Source organism: Acipenser ruthenus, chromosome 17, assembly GCF_902713425.1.
Source record: "Acipenser ruthenus chromosome 17, fAciRut3.2 maternal haplotype, whole genome shotgun sequence".
Lineage (NCBI taxonomy): Eukaryota > Metazoa > Chordata > Actinopteri > Acipenseriformes > Acipenseridae > Acipenser > Acipenser ruthenus.
The window spans coordinates 24,219,794-24,237,752 of NC_081205.1; the positions used below are offsets into that span (position 1 = coordinate 24,219,794).

The following is a 17,959-nucleotide window of genomic DNA, read 5'->3' on the forward strand; positions in this document are numbered from 1 at the left end:
GTGTATTTGCTATGGTGAGACTACAAGTCTACACACTTCCAAATAAAATCATATGTAGCACCAGCCCTTTTCTAACCCTGTGATTTACAAAGGTACATTTGTGAATACATTTATTAAATCTGCTTCTTGGAGATGAATTTAAATCAGATATACACACACTTTTATTACATAAGTTATCAAAGTTTATTTTACAGGAATAAAGAAAATCTGGAAAACTCAGAGTAATCATTATACTGCCAAACATACAGTACAGCAGTAGATAAATGGCAAGAAAATACTGAAGTGCGGGGGGAAAAATAAAAAAACTCCCAATGTCAAATCCTGTACAAAACACTAAATAACAAATGTGGACATTGTTATTTTGATCAAATGTTATATACAAATGCTGGGGACAAATGTCTCGCAGTATTATTATTTTTTCAATATTTTGATCCACTCATCCTAGTGCAGTCTAGATCACAAAGCCCAGGTTGCATAGCTGCCAATTATTCTTTACAATTCATCTTCAGTATTTTTTTATTTTACAAAACATTCACAAAAACATGTTTTAACTGATTGACTTGTAAAACATTCGGTTTAGAGTGGGTAACTGAATTTTATTCATAAGCTTTTCTATTTTAAAAGGAAGATAAAAATCAACAAGTAAAGAAAATCTTGACAGTGCAGGAAGTAGACATGTTACTATAATTAAGAAACTGAAAAAAAAAAAAAATCCATATAGTCTCCCTGTATTGTGACACATTAACTATTTATTCAGCTGAGACAAAAAAAAAAAAGTAGATCATAGCAGGTCGCTTGTTCACAAACAAACAAGGCATCGTTTTTTTTTATTTTTACTTTTATTAGGAGTATACTGTAGAAAATAAAGCAGATAAGCTGCTGTTATAATTAACAAGATGACAAATTTTGTTTGTATTGAAATAGCTAAAAAATGATAGCCTTCCTCTCATGGCTTCATGATATCACTTAAATTATTATTACTTAATCTTTATAGTTTAAGTGAACAAAACACTTGGAATTATTGATAAAATTGTAACTACTATAAAAAAAAAGTCATAGGAAAAGAGGTGACCATTTCCTTAAAAGTAACTTGTTCTGAACATGGAGGAACAAAAACCATTTTATATTCAAATAGATACAAATTAAGAAACTATTAAAGGTATTCATCAAATGTATAGATCTTAAAAAATAATTACAAAGTGAATCATTATTTTGAATATTGTAATATTAGCCTAGATATATAACTCTGCATCTTTGGCTCCCTGAATAAAGAATAAATGAATGAATTTGCAGAATAAATAAGATGTTCAGTGAAGGCAGGAAATCCTCACTGCTGTGGCTGCAAATACTGTTTTATAAAACTGTCCAGTTCTGTCTCAAGTCCGGTCGCTTTATGTCTGAAAGAAATAAAACAACACCACACAGAATTCATGGTTTTCTTTGACACATGAATGCAAGTTCCTGCAGTGCAGGCATCAATGAGGCATACTTTTCTTTGTCTGCCCAGTTATTCAAATGTACAGTATATGTCTGGTCAGTAAAGCTTTGAAAATTGCAACAAATATATTTTGGTACTGAACCACTGGAAAGACCTTTGTGGTATTGTTCTGCCCATTAATACCCACATGAAAGAAAATGTATGGAATAAGATGTCAATGGTCAAAAGACTTGCAAGTTTTTCAAAAGTGTCTGTCATCCTTAATAACATGCCAGAGAACTCAACAACAGAAGCTGAAAAGTAACATCCCTACTCAGAACAAGGAGACCAAAAGGAAAAAAGTACTCGTTTTAGGAAACTACTTTCACCCAGTGGAAGAATACTTAATAATGCATCCAAACAAATTATTACAAAAATTCAATGGATACCAAGTTACCAAGATGTATAATTTATTAGCATAACCAATTTAGGAAATTAGGCAGAAGTGTGTAAGAATGTGTATGCACATTTATCACAATTGAAGGAGTGGTTGAAGAACTTGAGAATTATATTTCAAGCAGCAATCCAGTCAAAAAAAAAAAAAGCCAGACTTTAAACCTAACAAAGTGGAGTATATATGTTAACCCTTTGCGGTCCTATGTCGGACCTGGTCTGACATTGCAATTATTCCTATCCGGTCATCAAAAAGATGCAAAAAACAGGTTTCTAGTCGTTTTTTCTCCGGAAAAAGCCGAGAAAACCATTCAATGGCCGAGTGGGAGCGACAGGAGCCGAGACAAGCCGAAAAAAATCAAAAAGGGCGTATCTCATGAATAGTCATACTTGCCCCTGGGATCAGATAACGGCGGCCATAAGGAAACAAGCTGGCTGTGACTGCATCAGCGCTCAGAGAATATCACGGACATTTGCAGGGCTTTTTTCAGATGTTATAGTAATAAAATAATGACTTGGATCGCATTATTGAGGCGTTTGGTGATAAAACGAGTGATCAGGAGATGATTGATCGGTATGTACGACTATTATTATTATTTATTTCTTAGCATATGTGAAAGCTATAGCGAACGAAAGGGTGGGGCTGGAGATGCCTAGTGAGTGCTTTGTTGATATGCAGGGCCTTTTAAAACTGTTTGACTGTGGAAAAAAATACTTTTAAACAGCGCGTCTAAAATTAACTGCATGTGTGAAAATAAATTGGACCCGACGCGCCTGACGCGCACTTAATAAATGGACTGCAAAGGGTTAAAGGTATGCCAGTAATGCATCAAATATCCATGACATGCCTATTGGTAGAATACATTGGCAACACCCACTATACTGTACCCAACTGTGGTAACTGCTGGTATTTTCATTTCAGAAACAGTCATTCTGGAAACTCACCTAAGAGTCTTTGAATGATGTTGAACTGCATCCAACTGATCGATCTTCATGGTTAGTCTACTGATTTCTTCAGACAGGTTTTTCTGAGTGAGGTCCACTTGTTGGCACAGCCGCGCAAAGGTAGTCGCCATCTCCCTGTTTCAATATAGATCAAAATGATAAATGCGTCAATATTTCTACAGCACAAGACATTATTTTCCATTAAAGCTACAGTCCAGTGCCTATTTTCAGGCAGATGGCAGACACTTTGTTTAAATAAATAAAACAAACGCATGTAAAAAGTTTGTTGAGGCTAAAAGAAAAGCAGAAGTAATGTAATGCAACTGGGTACATTGACTTACTGTTGAACTTGGTGACTGCAGTTTGCACTGGTAAAACGAACTACCATCTGGAGTTTCTTTGTTGCATAGTCTACAAACTGCCGTTTAAATGCCCTCTCCTTGGCTCTGGTTGTCCATGTTAGCTTTTCATACAGATACAAAAGCCCATACAAACTGAAGGAAGCAGCAATCAGTCTCCACCCTATCGTCCTCCAGACCTACAAGAGAGAAAAAAAAGAATTAAACAAGACGACATCTATTATACAGTAAGAGACCCCCGACATGCAACATACTACATTGAATCAATCAGAATTTGAATAAAAGGTACTTACTACACCAGTGACAATGACTACAGTCATGGATGACTTTGACGTGAGAGAGGCCAAGCCCGTCCCTATGGAAAACATAATTTCTTCCTGGGACACGTTTTCCTGAGTCAGGGCATGAATGTTGGGTGCAGAAGGGGTTGTTGCTAAACGTCGAGGAATCTTTTAAAAAACAATAAAAAAATGGATAAAATAACTGCTACGTCTTTAAGTGTACATATTCATATAATGCCCAATTACTTTTACGTAATATTTATGTAACTAGACATTAATCCTTAATATTAGACAGTGCTACCAAGTTTATAAGATTATAAGTTTAAGTATTATTATTCATTGCAGTAGTAGTACCAATAGCATGTTATTGTTTAAGAAGTCCATCCCAAAATGTTTACATTTCATACGTTAAAAACTAATTAAAAATAAATAAATAAATCCATCAAGACTATCAATGTATCAGCTTCTCTGAATTGACTCACAATGATAATGCTGACATTTAAAAAAGTATTTTTTTTAAGGATTGTTCAATAATAAAAAATAAAGTTTTTGGTAAAGAAAAGTTTATAGACAGATTCATCATCACAGTTTTTAAATAAATGTTACAGCTATGCATCTATACATATATTCAAAATAGAAAAAGTCAACTGAATTAACTCAAGAGAAGGTGTAATGGCAATAACGCCACTCAGAAAGTGGCTTCTTCAAACAATCACCTGTGCACTTGATTCCATCAACAGCAGTGCTCTATGTGCATTCTTTGGACCCAAAAAGCGGTTTACTAATGAAGTCCAGCCCAGGGAGAACCGGAATTCAATGTTCTCTTGGAAATCAGTGCAGAGTGAGGAGAAGTTTAGGTCATAGCTCAGGTCAAACTTCCTGCATGGGATCAGCATGTGCAGTTGACACTGGACACTAGAGGGCAGCAGAGGCTTCAGGTTTTCTGCAAGGAAGATGGAAAAATAAAACATTCAAAAGTATTACCACTGGGTTATTGAAAGTCCAAAGTCACAAATGTCTGGTATTTAGAGTACCACTTTTATACCCTGGAAATGTGTAGTCAATACATTTCAAATCAATCAATCAAATTTCTTTTGTATAGCGCCTTACATGCCAAAGCATCTCAAAGCGCTTCACATTACAAATAAATATACTATACAATAATATAATATAATTACAATAAAATGTCAAATAACATCCAAATACAAATGGGAAAAAAATACATTAATACATTTCTAAATCAGACGATCCCAATCTACAAAAAAGCCTCTGCATAAAGATGTGTTTTAAGCTTTGATTTAAATGCATTTATTGAGTCAGCTTTACTGATTTCAATTGGAAGATTGTTCCATAATACAGGTACATAATGACTAAAGGCTCTTCCACCACAAGAGCTACGTTTTATCATTAGTCACCTGAAACCCAGCATCAGCAGATCTCAACTGGCATCCAGGGACATAAGGTAAAAGCACATCATTAATGTAAGCAGGGCCATTTCCAGTGACAACCTTAAATGTCATTAATACAATTTTAAAAATAACTCTGTACTTCACTGGAAATCAATGCAAGCGGGCAAGAACAGGTGTAATATGTTCAAATCTTTTTGTACCTGTCAGAATTCATGCAGCTGTATACTGAACCTGCTGTAAGTGATTGATAGACCAGATAGACCAGGGTGCTACAGTAGTCCAGACAGGATTAAACAAACGCATGAATTAAAATTTCTACGTCAGATTCTGCAAGATACAAACAGACTTGAGATATATTCCACAAATGAGAATAAAGCAGACTTCACTACAGTTGAAATGTGATGCAGAAAACCAATCCAATAAGACTCCAAGACTCTTCACAGCTTGCGAAGAGCTAATTGGGGGGCTGCCAAAGGTCATTGGTTGTGGAATTTTATTTAATGCTGTTTCACAGCCAAATAAAAGAAATTCAGTTTTATCGGCATTTAACTGCCAAAAAAAAAATTTGACATCCAAGCCCATATTTTGTCAAGGCAAGTTGTTTACACTTTCAACTTACGCATCATGATAAATGGGCGAGTTTACCCAGGATTCCTTCAGACAGACAAACTGCTCCATCTCCTCTGTGAGATAATCCTCTAAACCTAACCAGACTTTAGAATCTTGAATATCGATTTGGTGGGAAATGAATAAAGCAAAAAATATGTATCTGTACTACCTATCATGTTTTGTTGGGAATTTTGAACAGATGCATTAACTGCATTGGAGCAGCGGTCAGCCAGGTTTCTCCCCATGCCTTCCTCTATGTGCTTGTGCAGCGCCTGTATAAAAGACAAGGAATGTTTTCTTAAAGACTGACTCAGTAAAGGAAAACCTTGCTACTAGCCCAGTGTGCTATTCCTAGTACATGCATGAATTAAAGTACAGTTTCCTACATACATTTCATTTACTGGACATTTGTTTAATTTACCATATACTCAAATAATGAATGGATCTTTAATGCAGATTGTCTGGTTTTTCTAATTTGCAGAAATACAATATGTGTATACATAGCGGAAACTGAATGAAAACTAATTAAATACAAGTATAATCCCTGTGCCATGCTTACATTTTTGTACAGTTCTAGCACTTGTGGTGAGGGATGAAAATCTGAATAGAATTCGTCAACCAGCCCAGAAAGGCGGCAAATCTCATCTGTCATCGCACTGGAAACCTGAATTAAACAATAAATACAATGTTATTTTATGGTTTGCATTCAAAGTTGTTGGGGTTTTATACATTTTTTTTGTTTCAAGGTTCCGTTTCTGTCCACAAATGCACTTACCTTTGTTTCTACTTCTTCAGTAACAGCCTTGATTTTCCCCTTAATGTCCTCAGTCAGTAAACCAAGCTGAGAGCGGACATAGTCTAATTGATCCACCTTGTCATCTCTCTCCTTCAGCGAATTGATCCTGAACAGAAAGATAGGCTTGCAAATTAGCAACTCGGATGCAACTGTGTTACAATAATGTATATGCATTAAGCAATAGATATATAATCTGGTTTGACTGACTGTGGGAAACCTTAGTTGTGGGTGCCATTTAGAATAGCTGTTTAAAAGAACAGAAAGCATCAAAACATCATGACGGGTTAACCCTTTATTAGGCTATTTGTGATCATTTTCATTACACATAAAATCTTTAATAAATATAAATCAAACTCCGATAAGCAGTTCTGAAAATAGGTATTTAATAAGCCAAACCCCAACTCGTGAATAGCTTTACCAACACCCCCAAGAACCACATCACAACTGGATGTGTGGTTTTAACAGACAAAAACCAACAGTGTGTCCACCAGCACTGGGGCCTCAAAAATACATCGTTTTTACAAAATGTTCAGTCTTCCCCATAAGTGACATGTTATGGCTGGTCAGTATGTAGTGTTATTATTGTATTTGCTGGTATGCAAGCGTAAAACATCCAAGTTTGTCAAGCAAAATGACTAACGGGTCAACACTGGAGAAGTGGTGTGTTTAAGAGTAGTGCTTTCTAAGATTTTTCAGGATTGAAAGGTATAATAATTGCAACAGTAAATCCTCATTAGAAGATGAAATCTTTACCTCTTATCTGCTGCTTGGATATTGATGTCATCCATGATTCTTTTCACTGTTTCAGTGATCTGTTTAGCTCTGATTGTGTGCTGCTCAAACTTTGTTTTCACTGCTGACTGCGAGATACACTCCTACAAGACCACAACACATTACTGTGATATTGCAACTCAAATATACTGGATCAGGGTAGTTTAAAAAAAACAAGGAGAAGATATTGACCTGCTGCTGGAAACTTAACAGAAGAACAAGGAACTAAACGTCATCATGAAATCATAATGAAAAAAAAAAAAGCATACAAATAGAGCAGCAGATCCATACCTTAAACCAAACACGTCTCTCAAGTTTTCACAGTAATGCGCTTATTGATAAAAAAAAAAAACATAAGAAACAAATAAAATGCGAAATCAAACCCTGTTTTTAATTAAAATCAGGATAACTACACTAATTTGAGGGGAACCCGACTACATTGTACAGTAATTATCTGTATGTACATATGCACGGCTGTCTCGCAACAAATTTATTTTTCAATTATTCAATGTAGAAACAGATTTCCATGAAGTTTTATCTTCACCAGCCAGTAGGAGATCATTCCATGTATTACGTTGCACATGGATTGTATATCACAACTTTACATGAGATCCGTTTTCTCATAGTCAAAAAAGATTTGATGGAGTTTGCTATTTAAAAAAAAAAAAAAAAAGTACTAGTTTAATGTTTGTCTTCAAATACCCATATTATTAAATTGTAACCAAAACTTTATTTTCGTTATTAGCTACACCAAATATACAAAAATGCATAACATTATCTTTATGCATTACATATTTTGTTTAAGAAAGCTTAGTCCAATTGGATTAATACTATTTTTAGCACTACTATAAGAAACAAAATGGTAAAAACAGAATGTAAAGCAAAGCAGGCAAAAGCAAAACAGAAAAGAAAAATAATAAAAACTGGTTAAGTAGCAATACGCCTCTTCGAAGCAAATCTAGACTTCAGCAATGAATACAAGAGAGTGAGAGAAGCTTGCACACAGAGTTAAGAGGGGTCAGGCTAAAGCTGCAGAGAAGACAGAGAGCTCCTCAAAGAGAAACTGGGACCAGGGTTATAGAGTGTTTTACCAGAAGAGAAAGGCAGGCATCTCACACACGAGCACTACAGCACCAGGCGGTTAGGACACTACCTCAACAGGTAAAGAACACAAGTTGAGAAGGGTTAAGGCATGTTCTAGATAGATTCTACAAGATTAAGATTGCATGCTGTATTTTAGAACATTCTCTCCCCCTGCTACAGTGCAACTAATCCCTACTCGGATCAGGCAGAGTTTACATTTTTAAGACATTATTTGTCCTATGAAGACATCCCCAAGGTTATTATACCAAGTACTTTTTTTCTTCTTCATTAACAAATGTCAGGAAGAACACCTTAAAGAGTAAGTAGTAGGGTTCTGAAAAAAATACAGCGTTACATATCCCCAGGTGTTCCTACAACTGTTTAAATAATGTACCTGTAATTTTTCTTTTCACTATAACATCCTGACAACTTTTTACACTTATCACTTTAAAAAGTCTGTTTCAAAGCTCTTTTTCAAAATGGCCGCTCTAGTGCACGGATAGTGTAAGGATTATTGCCCACATTGTCAAACAGGTAACACAGCAATAACGATCCATGATGTGGTACGGAACAGAAAAGCCAGAGCACTTTGTTTCTTATTTGTTTTTTTCAATCGCTATTCCTGCAGTGATTTAGGACAGATCTTAAACCTCAGTGCACTAGAGCAGCCATTTTGAAGAGCTTTGAAACAGACTTTAAAGCAATAAGTGTAAAAAGTTGTCATGATGTTAACAATGAAAAGAAAAATCACAGGTACGTTACTTAAACAGTTGTATCTGCACATGGTGATTTTCGTATTTTTCTGAATCCTGTTACTTACTCTTTAACAATGTCTATCTCAGCAATGAATTAGCTGTGACAGATTGTTCTTCTGCAATGCCTTTGATATACAGGCTGTTACTGTATATAAAATTCTACTTCAGTTTTGGGTTAGACCGATTGTGAACAACAGGTTAAAAAGGTCCTTATGGGGATATACTCTGAAGTACATTTCAACGGATTACAGGATATGACATACCTCATGAATTTGCATTATATAGCTAGTTAAACACATATAAATAGTCCTTGAATTCTGTCTTTGGAATTAGCCAAAATAGATAGGAAAAACTTTCAACTACTGGCTTGACATTATTTCATTCTAAATATTTGTACAGACACTACTTAAAATCGAATACAAAAAAAAGCCCCCCCCCCAAAGCTACTTGCCTCAAAGGTTCTCTCAAAACACTGGAACTCTTGTAATCTTGCCTCAAATCCTTCAGATAATGCACCACCTAAAACAATTGATCACATTTAGCCCATGATATTTAACCCTAAATATTATCCATTTCCTACCACCTGGGTGGGATACCTGTTCACCCCAAAAACTAATGGCCACTACATACAATGTGGTACCAGTCACAGCCGAAAACATTTTTGTGGGGTAATATTAACAAAAATGTTGCACTCAGTCGTCATACATTCCTACAAAACAGTATTTTGGGGGTACCACTAAACTTGCTTGCTTATTTAAATGTTCTGCATATATTTGAAGAGGGAATAATCTCCTTTATAATACATTAGTGTACGCTAGGTTTGTCGAATCCTTTTTTGGTACAATTTGTTGTATTGATGTTAATTCCTTAAAACTCTTGTTTGCGGACCTGCTTCTGGCATTCCCTGAGCTCTTTGCATCCTGGAATTCAGCACTTCTTTAGCGGACACAAAGAAGATCCGATTTAGGGCCTGTTCACGTTCCACCACTTTGAGCTCGTCCACAAGAAAGTTGATACAGCGGTCTGTGTGCTGCTTGCGCACCTGCCAGACAGAAAGAACACCTCAGACTCGAGTAGCTTCTCCAGAACAGCATGACTCTTTGCAGGAACAGCTCCAGTCTTGGGTATGACTCTGTACAATTTCTGTGTGACTTTTCTGAAGTGATCGAACCACTTGGTGATGAGAGTAGTGTGGTTTGTGTACTTACATCCTCCATGTATTCGGGTTCTGAGGCAGATGCATCCCAACGATTATTCAAAATAAAGATATTTGGCTTTGAAAGACGTTCGTTTACTTTGTGAAAAAAATGCTTCTCCTAAATATCAAGAAAAAAAAAAGTGTTTTAAAACAGGGTTTTCTTCTAAAAACAAAAAGTTCCAGGGAAGACTGCTTAAATACCACAGTACAAAAACAGTTCAAATACCAGTTTTCCATTTCACAGCACATAGTTTGCACATGTACAAGCATAACTGGGTCTATTTAACAGTGACTTGTATTAGTAATATATTAAATATGTCAATCAAACTTTTGTTTGATTGTACTACAGTACAAATTCCACTCTTTACATTTTTTAAATTTAAACTTACAGTATTCATCAGAGTGGATTCGGAGTTAGCTACCAGCACAAAGACATCCGCATCTAGACAGAACTTATCAATCCAGCTATCCAGCTCAGTCGTAACATCAGTTCCAGGACTGTACAGCACCAAAAAAAAAAAAAAAGGTTTAATCTTAACTATTATTGGTATATTTCCTCATCTTAATACTTATGGCAAAATCTTAACTTAAAGCTTTCCTCCAAATCATTAATAGCCCAATATAAAGTAGTCTAGCAAATAAGATTACAAAATAGTTTGGTAGCTGTGTTTCTCCTTTCTTAAAAATGGTGCTAATGCTAAAAGCTTTGCAGTGTGCCATAAGCATGACATTAGGAAGGTATTTTTGCATTTCTGTACCTGTCCACTAGCACCAGGTCATCCCTCAGGAGAGCACACTTAGTTTTGGGCCAGAAAACCCTCACTAGGCAGCCAGCATCGAGCTCTTCATCCATATGGAGTGCATGGGCAAGCTGGTTTACTGTCTGCAAAAGGAAGTCATTTTTCAATCTATTTTTACATGTAAGTTTTTGTTCCATTTCAAAACATGATTGATATAGAAAAGTGGGATATCCCTCACAGCTGCTACGAGAGAATCTTGTAAACGCAGACACCCTGTTCACTGGCTGTTTGGCAAATGCTTAGGGCCTACCTTGCTCTTCAGCTGTTATGGGTATTTAGGTGTGTTTTTTTGTTGTTGTTTTAAACTCAGTGCTCGTGCCCTAATGTTAGGCATTAATTTGAAATTAGCTTTGCACTCACTTTCATAAGTTAGTAAATGCCCCCTGGTAAACTGTATGAAATAACTTTTGGTCCACGCAAAATAATGAAAATGGCAAATCACTGACTGCTATTCCTTCTGTGTCATTAACTGCACAGCTAAATGTGCTACCAAAGACGTCCAGAATTTGGGAGATGTTCAAGATTGGGGTATAATTACTCCAACTCCAAATGAATAGTATTTAGTTAACTTGGTTACTGACACAGTACTCATTCACATATCTGTAGTTAAAGAATGCATTCTTTTTAACTCCATACCTTTACACTTTTCTTCTCGTCTGACCCTTCCGTCATGAGGTAGGCCTTGTCACCATCTGTCCCCTCCACGCTGAGGAAGCAGTTTGTGGTGTGTCCGATCCCACTGGGCAGCACCCTATCCCACAGCATGGCATTGACAACTGAACTCTTACCATTACTAGTCCTGGAGCCGGAAAAAATGAAAGAAAATAATTAGCAATCTAGACCAAAGACCTATTTCTTTTTTTTATTTGAAAACAGAAAACCCAACAAGACTTGAGTAAATGAAATTATTCAAAACAAAAAAACAGAAAAATTAGGGGGAATCATTATATGAGCCTCTTTGTCTGCCCAGATAAAGATTTGGGACGTTTTCTCTTCATACCATTTGCCCGAGTAGAGGGGGATGGTGTTACATGCTTATTCCCACAGCTGTTTAGACAAACAATTTTAGCATGTACTGTACAAGAACATCCATGTGATCTTTTGAATCAACACGCTTGATATGATCCGCATCTTTCATACCTGCCAAAAAACGCCACTTTCATGTGGTTCCGTGCCAGCACTTCACTGATCACTCCCAGTTTCTTTGTATATCCATGTATTACCAACGCTTGCTGCTCCGTGGCTATCTGCTCGAGCTCTGTATTCCTATATGTTCCTGAAAACAAAACAGCAAGTGTCAAATCTGTTCTACATTTCTGATTTTAAAAGACAAGAATCTAAGGAATCACAATAGAGCCACCCTCTTCTCCATGCTGGCCCGCAACTTGTTTCCCCAATCAACATAATACTCAAATACATAGGAGATAGGAAGCTGTGTGGTCTAGTGGTTAAAGAAAATGGCTTGTAACCAGGAGGCCCTGGTTCAAATCCCACCTCAGCCACTAACTCATTGTGTGACTCTGAGCAAGTCACTTAACCTCCTTGGGCTCCGTCTTTCGGATGAGACGTAGTTGTAAGTGACTCTGCAGCTGATGCATAGTTCACACACCCTAGTCTCTGTAAGTTGCCTTGGATAAAGGCGTCTGCTAAATAAACAAATAATAATAGGAAATCAAATGTAGTTTCTAAATGTAGTTACAGTATTAGACAGGCAAAGCATCATCATTTGGTTTACTTTCTCCTGTTGAGGCGCACAAAATTTGTTGACACCCGGGGCTCAGTAAATGAACAGCAACTTGTGAACTCAAGAAGAACAGAACAGATATTATTAGTGCTGGGACGAACAAGGGATTTTCATGTTCGGATATTTGCTCATAATCTCAATATTTTGTTTGCATATTCGTTCACTTTTCAAAAAGTAATGAAAGCCATTATATTGCTCTGAATGCAGGCAGAGACAGCATAGCAGCAGGGGCAGGGGGTGTGGCCGTGGCCCCTGTGTGTGCGCGCGCCTTTATTTTACAGCGAGACCTTACAATATGTAACATGTTCAAATAGAAGCATATCCCAGGAGTAAAGAATAAGTTGTGTAGGTCTTGCTTTACCCCAGTGAATTAACTACAAAACAAAGGATGCCAAATAGCAGTTCAAGTTAAACGTTGTTTTGTTTATTCCCGAAATAAATAGTACATAGTTGGCAACGCATTTTATTTCTTTTTTTTCATTCCTTGCCATTGCCATTTCTTCACAATAAACAGTGGCCATTGCCACGTTTTCATAAAGTAATAACATGAGGTTTAATTGTGCCTTTTTGTAGCTGAACAAGCAAACAAGAACTGAAACTTAACTTTAAACACTTCAAATAAAACAAAACGTGTAAATAGCATTGTAAAGTGAAGGGGAAAAAAACAAATCTCTTTCATTTGCAAATTCTGGTGAGGCGGTAAATAAGTGCAAGGTATTTTTGTAATATCTAGCGAATACGAACATCAGACTTTTGTATCTGAATACATGTCAAAAAATATTTGTTCGAATATTTGCCCCAGCACTAGATATGATATTAGCTTACCTTCTACAAAATCTGCTCCTTCGGTGATGTATTCCAAAAGATGATCAAAGATAGTGGAGATCTTTTTCTTAGCCACCACAAAGCGCTTCAGCGGTGACCTATCTGACTCTGCCATGGTGTCTTACTGAAAATGAGGAAGTGATTACTGTGCTACAACTGTCTATACCATAAACACAAAACACACTAAGCAGGTAAAACATAATTGAACTGCTGTTTAGTCTCCCTTTAAAAAGGTGTTGTTTGGGAAGTTATCAGAATTGTGTTCAGATCTCAGCACACTACAGTATCTTAGGTTTAACCATACTAGTAGGCTATTTGTTTACAAAAGAACTGAGCATGAAATGAACACAATCCCTACTTCATTCCAAACAGCATGTGAACTATTAAACACACCAGTCACCACCTGTTTGATTTAAGATGTAAATGCCACTTGACTCTTATAGAGGTGCTCTATTCCAACACAGCCAACTGGCATACATTACAAACACAAAGGGCATGGGATAGCCTTTTGCCATTCTATTGCCATGGCTGTATTGAGACTGCAGTCTCAAAAGTCAAATCCCATAGAATAGGTATACCAAAAATGCAACACATATGGCACACCCAGTAAAGTTATTTTAGTACTATATTCCACATAGAGTTTTATTTAAGCAGAAGACTGGTTGTATAGGTTGAAACTACTCTGGTATTCTGCTAAAAATACAATTGCTTAAAAACCTCCATCCATACCCAACTACTGAAATACATCAAATACGTGCACTTCTAGTTTAAGACTTTTCTTTTCCTGCCATAAACATTTTTACCGAGCCCATAGAACTAACTCTACATTGCAGCATGATTAAAGTCCAAACTCTCTGCATGTGCCAAATAAACAGCTTTTCACTTGTTTCAGACAAGCTAATCTTTCCATCTGTACGTCTGCCACTTCTGTTGCAAAAGAATTTAGCCTAGTGATGGAACTGTTCCTGGAAACACACAAAATTGAACTAATCACAGCAGCAGGTTCAAAATGTGTAATTCCACCGTTTGAAGATCAAATATCTATCTATCTATCTATAATTTTTAAATCACACCAATATTGTATTGTTTAGAGAGAATTGTGAAATAACTATAGGGTAATTCCATGCCAACTCAACCTGGACAGGGGCATTTTGTTGCCTGACCGTCTCAGATTTTGCGGGGATACGGGTGCTAAAATGTTAGTATTGCTGTAAGAACCTTAGGGACCACTCTTAAATTTTGTGAAACACTTTTGGTTTCAAGTCCCCCCCACTGGTCATTAACCCCCTCTTAAGTTTGAATTTTTGGTATTTCTACCTAGATTTTGGTATCCGTGGATTTTGAAGATTTTTGAAGTTGCATTTGTCATGCATTCGAGCACTGCTTATGGCCACTTTGGTGAGGCTAAAGTACCACATAGTGCTAACCGAACTGGCGTTATTCTTCAATTTTGCATTGTCTGGGGTTAGATCTAGAGTAAAAAGCGACAGGGTGTGCGTCCAGTGGCACCAGCTTGGAGCTGAAGTGTTATGAACTTGCGTGTGGAACTTAGATTTCTTTGTTACAGTGACACATTTGAAACTACCAAAACCTCACTTAGGTGCGTTTTAAAAACTACAAACCGATAGAAAACAGTTTTTTTGTTTGTTTGTTTAAACAGTGAATTTTCCATAATTTTTTCAAAACCAGACCTCACAGCCAAAGGAAATTTCGAGATTGGAAAACGCATATGGTATGGTAAGTACGTCCAAGATCATGAAATGGTTTACCCCTCAGGCACCTAAGGTTTGCCAAGATTATCTATCGTCTGTGTTTTCTATCAGTTTGTAGTTTTTAAAATGCACCTAAGTGAGGTTTTGAAATAAACCACAGTAATGATATTACTTTATGAAAATGTGTCTTTTGCCACTTTGTTTCTTGTGCAGAAACCACTATAAAATAAAATAAAAAGTCTACTTTTATACCATTTCTGCCTGAAAAATCTTTTTCTGGAATAGATCAGAACAATTAATCTACACAGAAACACAACAGAAGCACACAGAACATATTATTGTAAGATAAGTAATAAGTACATAATAAATAAAAGAAACAGGGATATATGTTCTAATCCAAGGCTATTATTGTAGCATGGCCAGGTCCTGTTGTAAGTGAGTATCCAGGGCCTGGAAAGTATGGGGATGATTTCAGAGAATACTATGATTAAAATGGTATAAAAGTACATCATTAGTAGTAGTACTGCCTGATACACAGTAAACTTGAGGGGTATTTTAGCCCCTATTGTGCATTGTTTGACTTAGACCTTTTTGTATCATTTTTTCATAAGTTTTTTTATACCCTTTTTTATATCATCCTTTTTTAGGATATCTTGAAACAAAACTCCCTCTCTACAGCTGTTACTGCATAGTTTAACTTAAGTGTTACATTACAGTACATGACAGTGATACAAGCAGAGCTTTCAGTATTTTCAACTTCTTTGTTTATGGTGAATCAGTTATAATTGATCAGTTATTTTTTAAGGCTTCATTTGTATTTACAAATGTATCGTGTACCAATATGTATACATTTTAAAAGGATTTATTCATTGGCACTCAAATTGTCTCAATTTTTCAAATGTTTACACCCATGTGTGCATACGAGTACCTGCACTTTGTTGTTGAGAATTTCACCCCTGGTATGGAATGGCCCTATAAACACACCAACATTTACGTGTGTATTTATATCCACCAATTTCCCTGACCACTTCTTTTTAAGGTCAATGTGTTTATGATTGCAGTGTTACTGTGTTGGCACGGCGGTTTGTAAACAACAAGTTGATTTATCACCTCACACTGAAGGTGACACTCAGACGGGATATACAGTACGTGGCTGCTCAACACCACTCATTTATTTGTATTTAATAATAATAATAATAATAATAATAATAATAATAATAATGAGTGTACTGGTTTGTAGCGTGTGACCCAGTAGCGCTTTTACAGCTGCTTCATTTAGATGTCAGACTTTACTTTCATTTCACCACAAAGTTTCTTTATTGATAACACCTCGTACGTCATTTGGAGCTCGTGTCCCAAAGCTTAAAACTAGAAAAAAAAATAATAAAAAGTCTTTCTAGGAATACATTTCACGCTATTGGTGTTCACATATAATTTATTAATGTAAAGATAATCTCTTTGAGTCGTGTTTAGTTTAATCCAATAATGCGAGAAAATTATATAACGACGATATAAGCACACACCATTTTCGTAAAATGAAATTTAAAATTAAACCACAGCAGTAGCAAACACTCCCTAACTAGTCGTAGTAGCCTACACAGCGGTACTATATTCCTTAATCAATCTTAATATACATTTGATTACACTCCCATATATCACATATTTAGTCGTTTATGGAAGTAAACCATGGCGTCTTGCAAACATTATTCCTGTAACAGATTTGATGTGCATTCACCTTACCTCGTCTTGAGTTTCCCTGGCGACTACTTACGATTTCATTACAAAGCTACCGTCTCACAGTGTGCGTATAGTGCCAAATAAATGTGTGTTTAATAATACAATAAGGTTTCAAGTTATTTCACGGTCCTCTTCTCTCTGTCTGATTCAACTAGGACTACACAAGGAGGAGGTGGAGTTACTGGAGGTCAGAGACCGGCTAGTGTCACGTGACTATGAAATCCGCCCGTCAGTCCGGGGGGAAACACGACTAACTACAGTGGAGCTATTTTAAGACATAAATATAGCACAGACTCATCGAAAAGTTCATTACCACGTTTGAAATTAATAATAATAATAATAATAATAATAATAATAATACGTGTTTTTAAAAGTATATTGGCATATATATATATGAATGTATAACGTTATGTAGTTATTAAATATTTGTAGCTTCCACTTTCATTTTGACTTTTTTTTCGTATGCATTTTTAAACAGAATATTTCAACATATTTTTTGAAAATGTGGTATATTTTTGTGTATGCTATGAAATTGGATGCCTTCGACCTCGCACTATAAAAAATATGTTTTGCCCGGTAAAAAAAATAAATAATAATAATAATAATAATAATACTGTAAGTGGTGTGCCGTGCAATGTTTCCGTGTGGAACCATTATATAAGAGGGCTTCAGACAATTCGGAACTGGGTTTATAATGGGGCGTTAAGCAAACAACCAATCGGTGATCAGCGGCATATCTGCTGATGGTTTCCAAGTCTGTGCTTTGCACTGTACAAAAAAAAAAAAAAAAAAAAAAATCTGCATAATCTATGCAAATAATATGTCTTTTTTATGTTTATCAGTTTTATATTAAAGTCAATTCCATTGCGTTATTGAAGGTGTATTCTGCAGTGAAAATAAGTTCCAGTCATGCATAATAAAGAAGGAGAATGCAAGGGGAAACGTTACTCCATTTTCCCCTCTAGCCAAGTGTAAGGGCTTCACTGCACAGCAGCTAAAATGATACAATACTCCACCATGTGGGCTTGAATGACCATAGCTCCTTTATATGAATAACAACCACGT

At 36.2% G+C, this 17,959-nt stretch overlaps 1 protein-coding gene across 3 annotated transcripts; it reads right to left on the reverse strand.

The window, feature by feature from the left end:
- Positions 1-764: 764 nt before the first annotated feature.
- On the reverse strand, positions 765-17,141 carry LOC117423563 (mitofusin-1-like). 3 transcript variants are annotated; one of them, XM_034039561.3, is made up of 18 exons: positions 16,898-17,141; positions 13,446-13,569; positions 12,017-12,152; positions 11,513-11,675; positions 10,835-10,959; positions 10,466-10,574; positions 10,087-10,194; positions 9,767-9,920; positions 9,330-9,397; positions 7,023-7,144; positions 6,249-6,375; positions 6,033-6,137; positions 5,643-5,745; positions 4,172-4,398; positions 3,468-3,623; positions 3,157-3,353; positions 2,816-2,950; positions 765-1,397 (listed from the first exon to the last, which is right to left on the reverse strand). In XM_034039561.3, exons 2-18 carry the CDS (start codon positions 13,558-13,560, stop codon positions 1,328-1,330), a joined length of 2,220 nt encoding a protein of 739 aa, XP_033895452.3. In that variant the 5' UTR covers positions 13,561-13,569; positions 16,898-17,141; the 3' UTR covers positions 765-1,327. The 3 variants fall into 3 exon arrangements, with proteins under 3 accessions (XP_033895452.3, XP_033895453.3, XP_058846171.1); XM_034039562.3 differs by having other exon boundaries at positions 16,893-17,141; XM_058990188.1 differs by lacking the exon at positions 13,446-13,569.
- Positions 17,142-17,959: the final 818 nt, after the last annotated feature.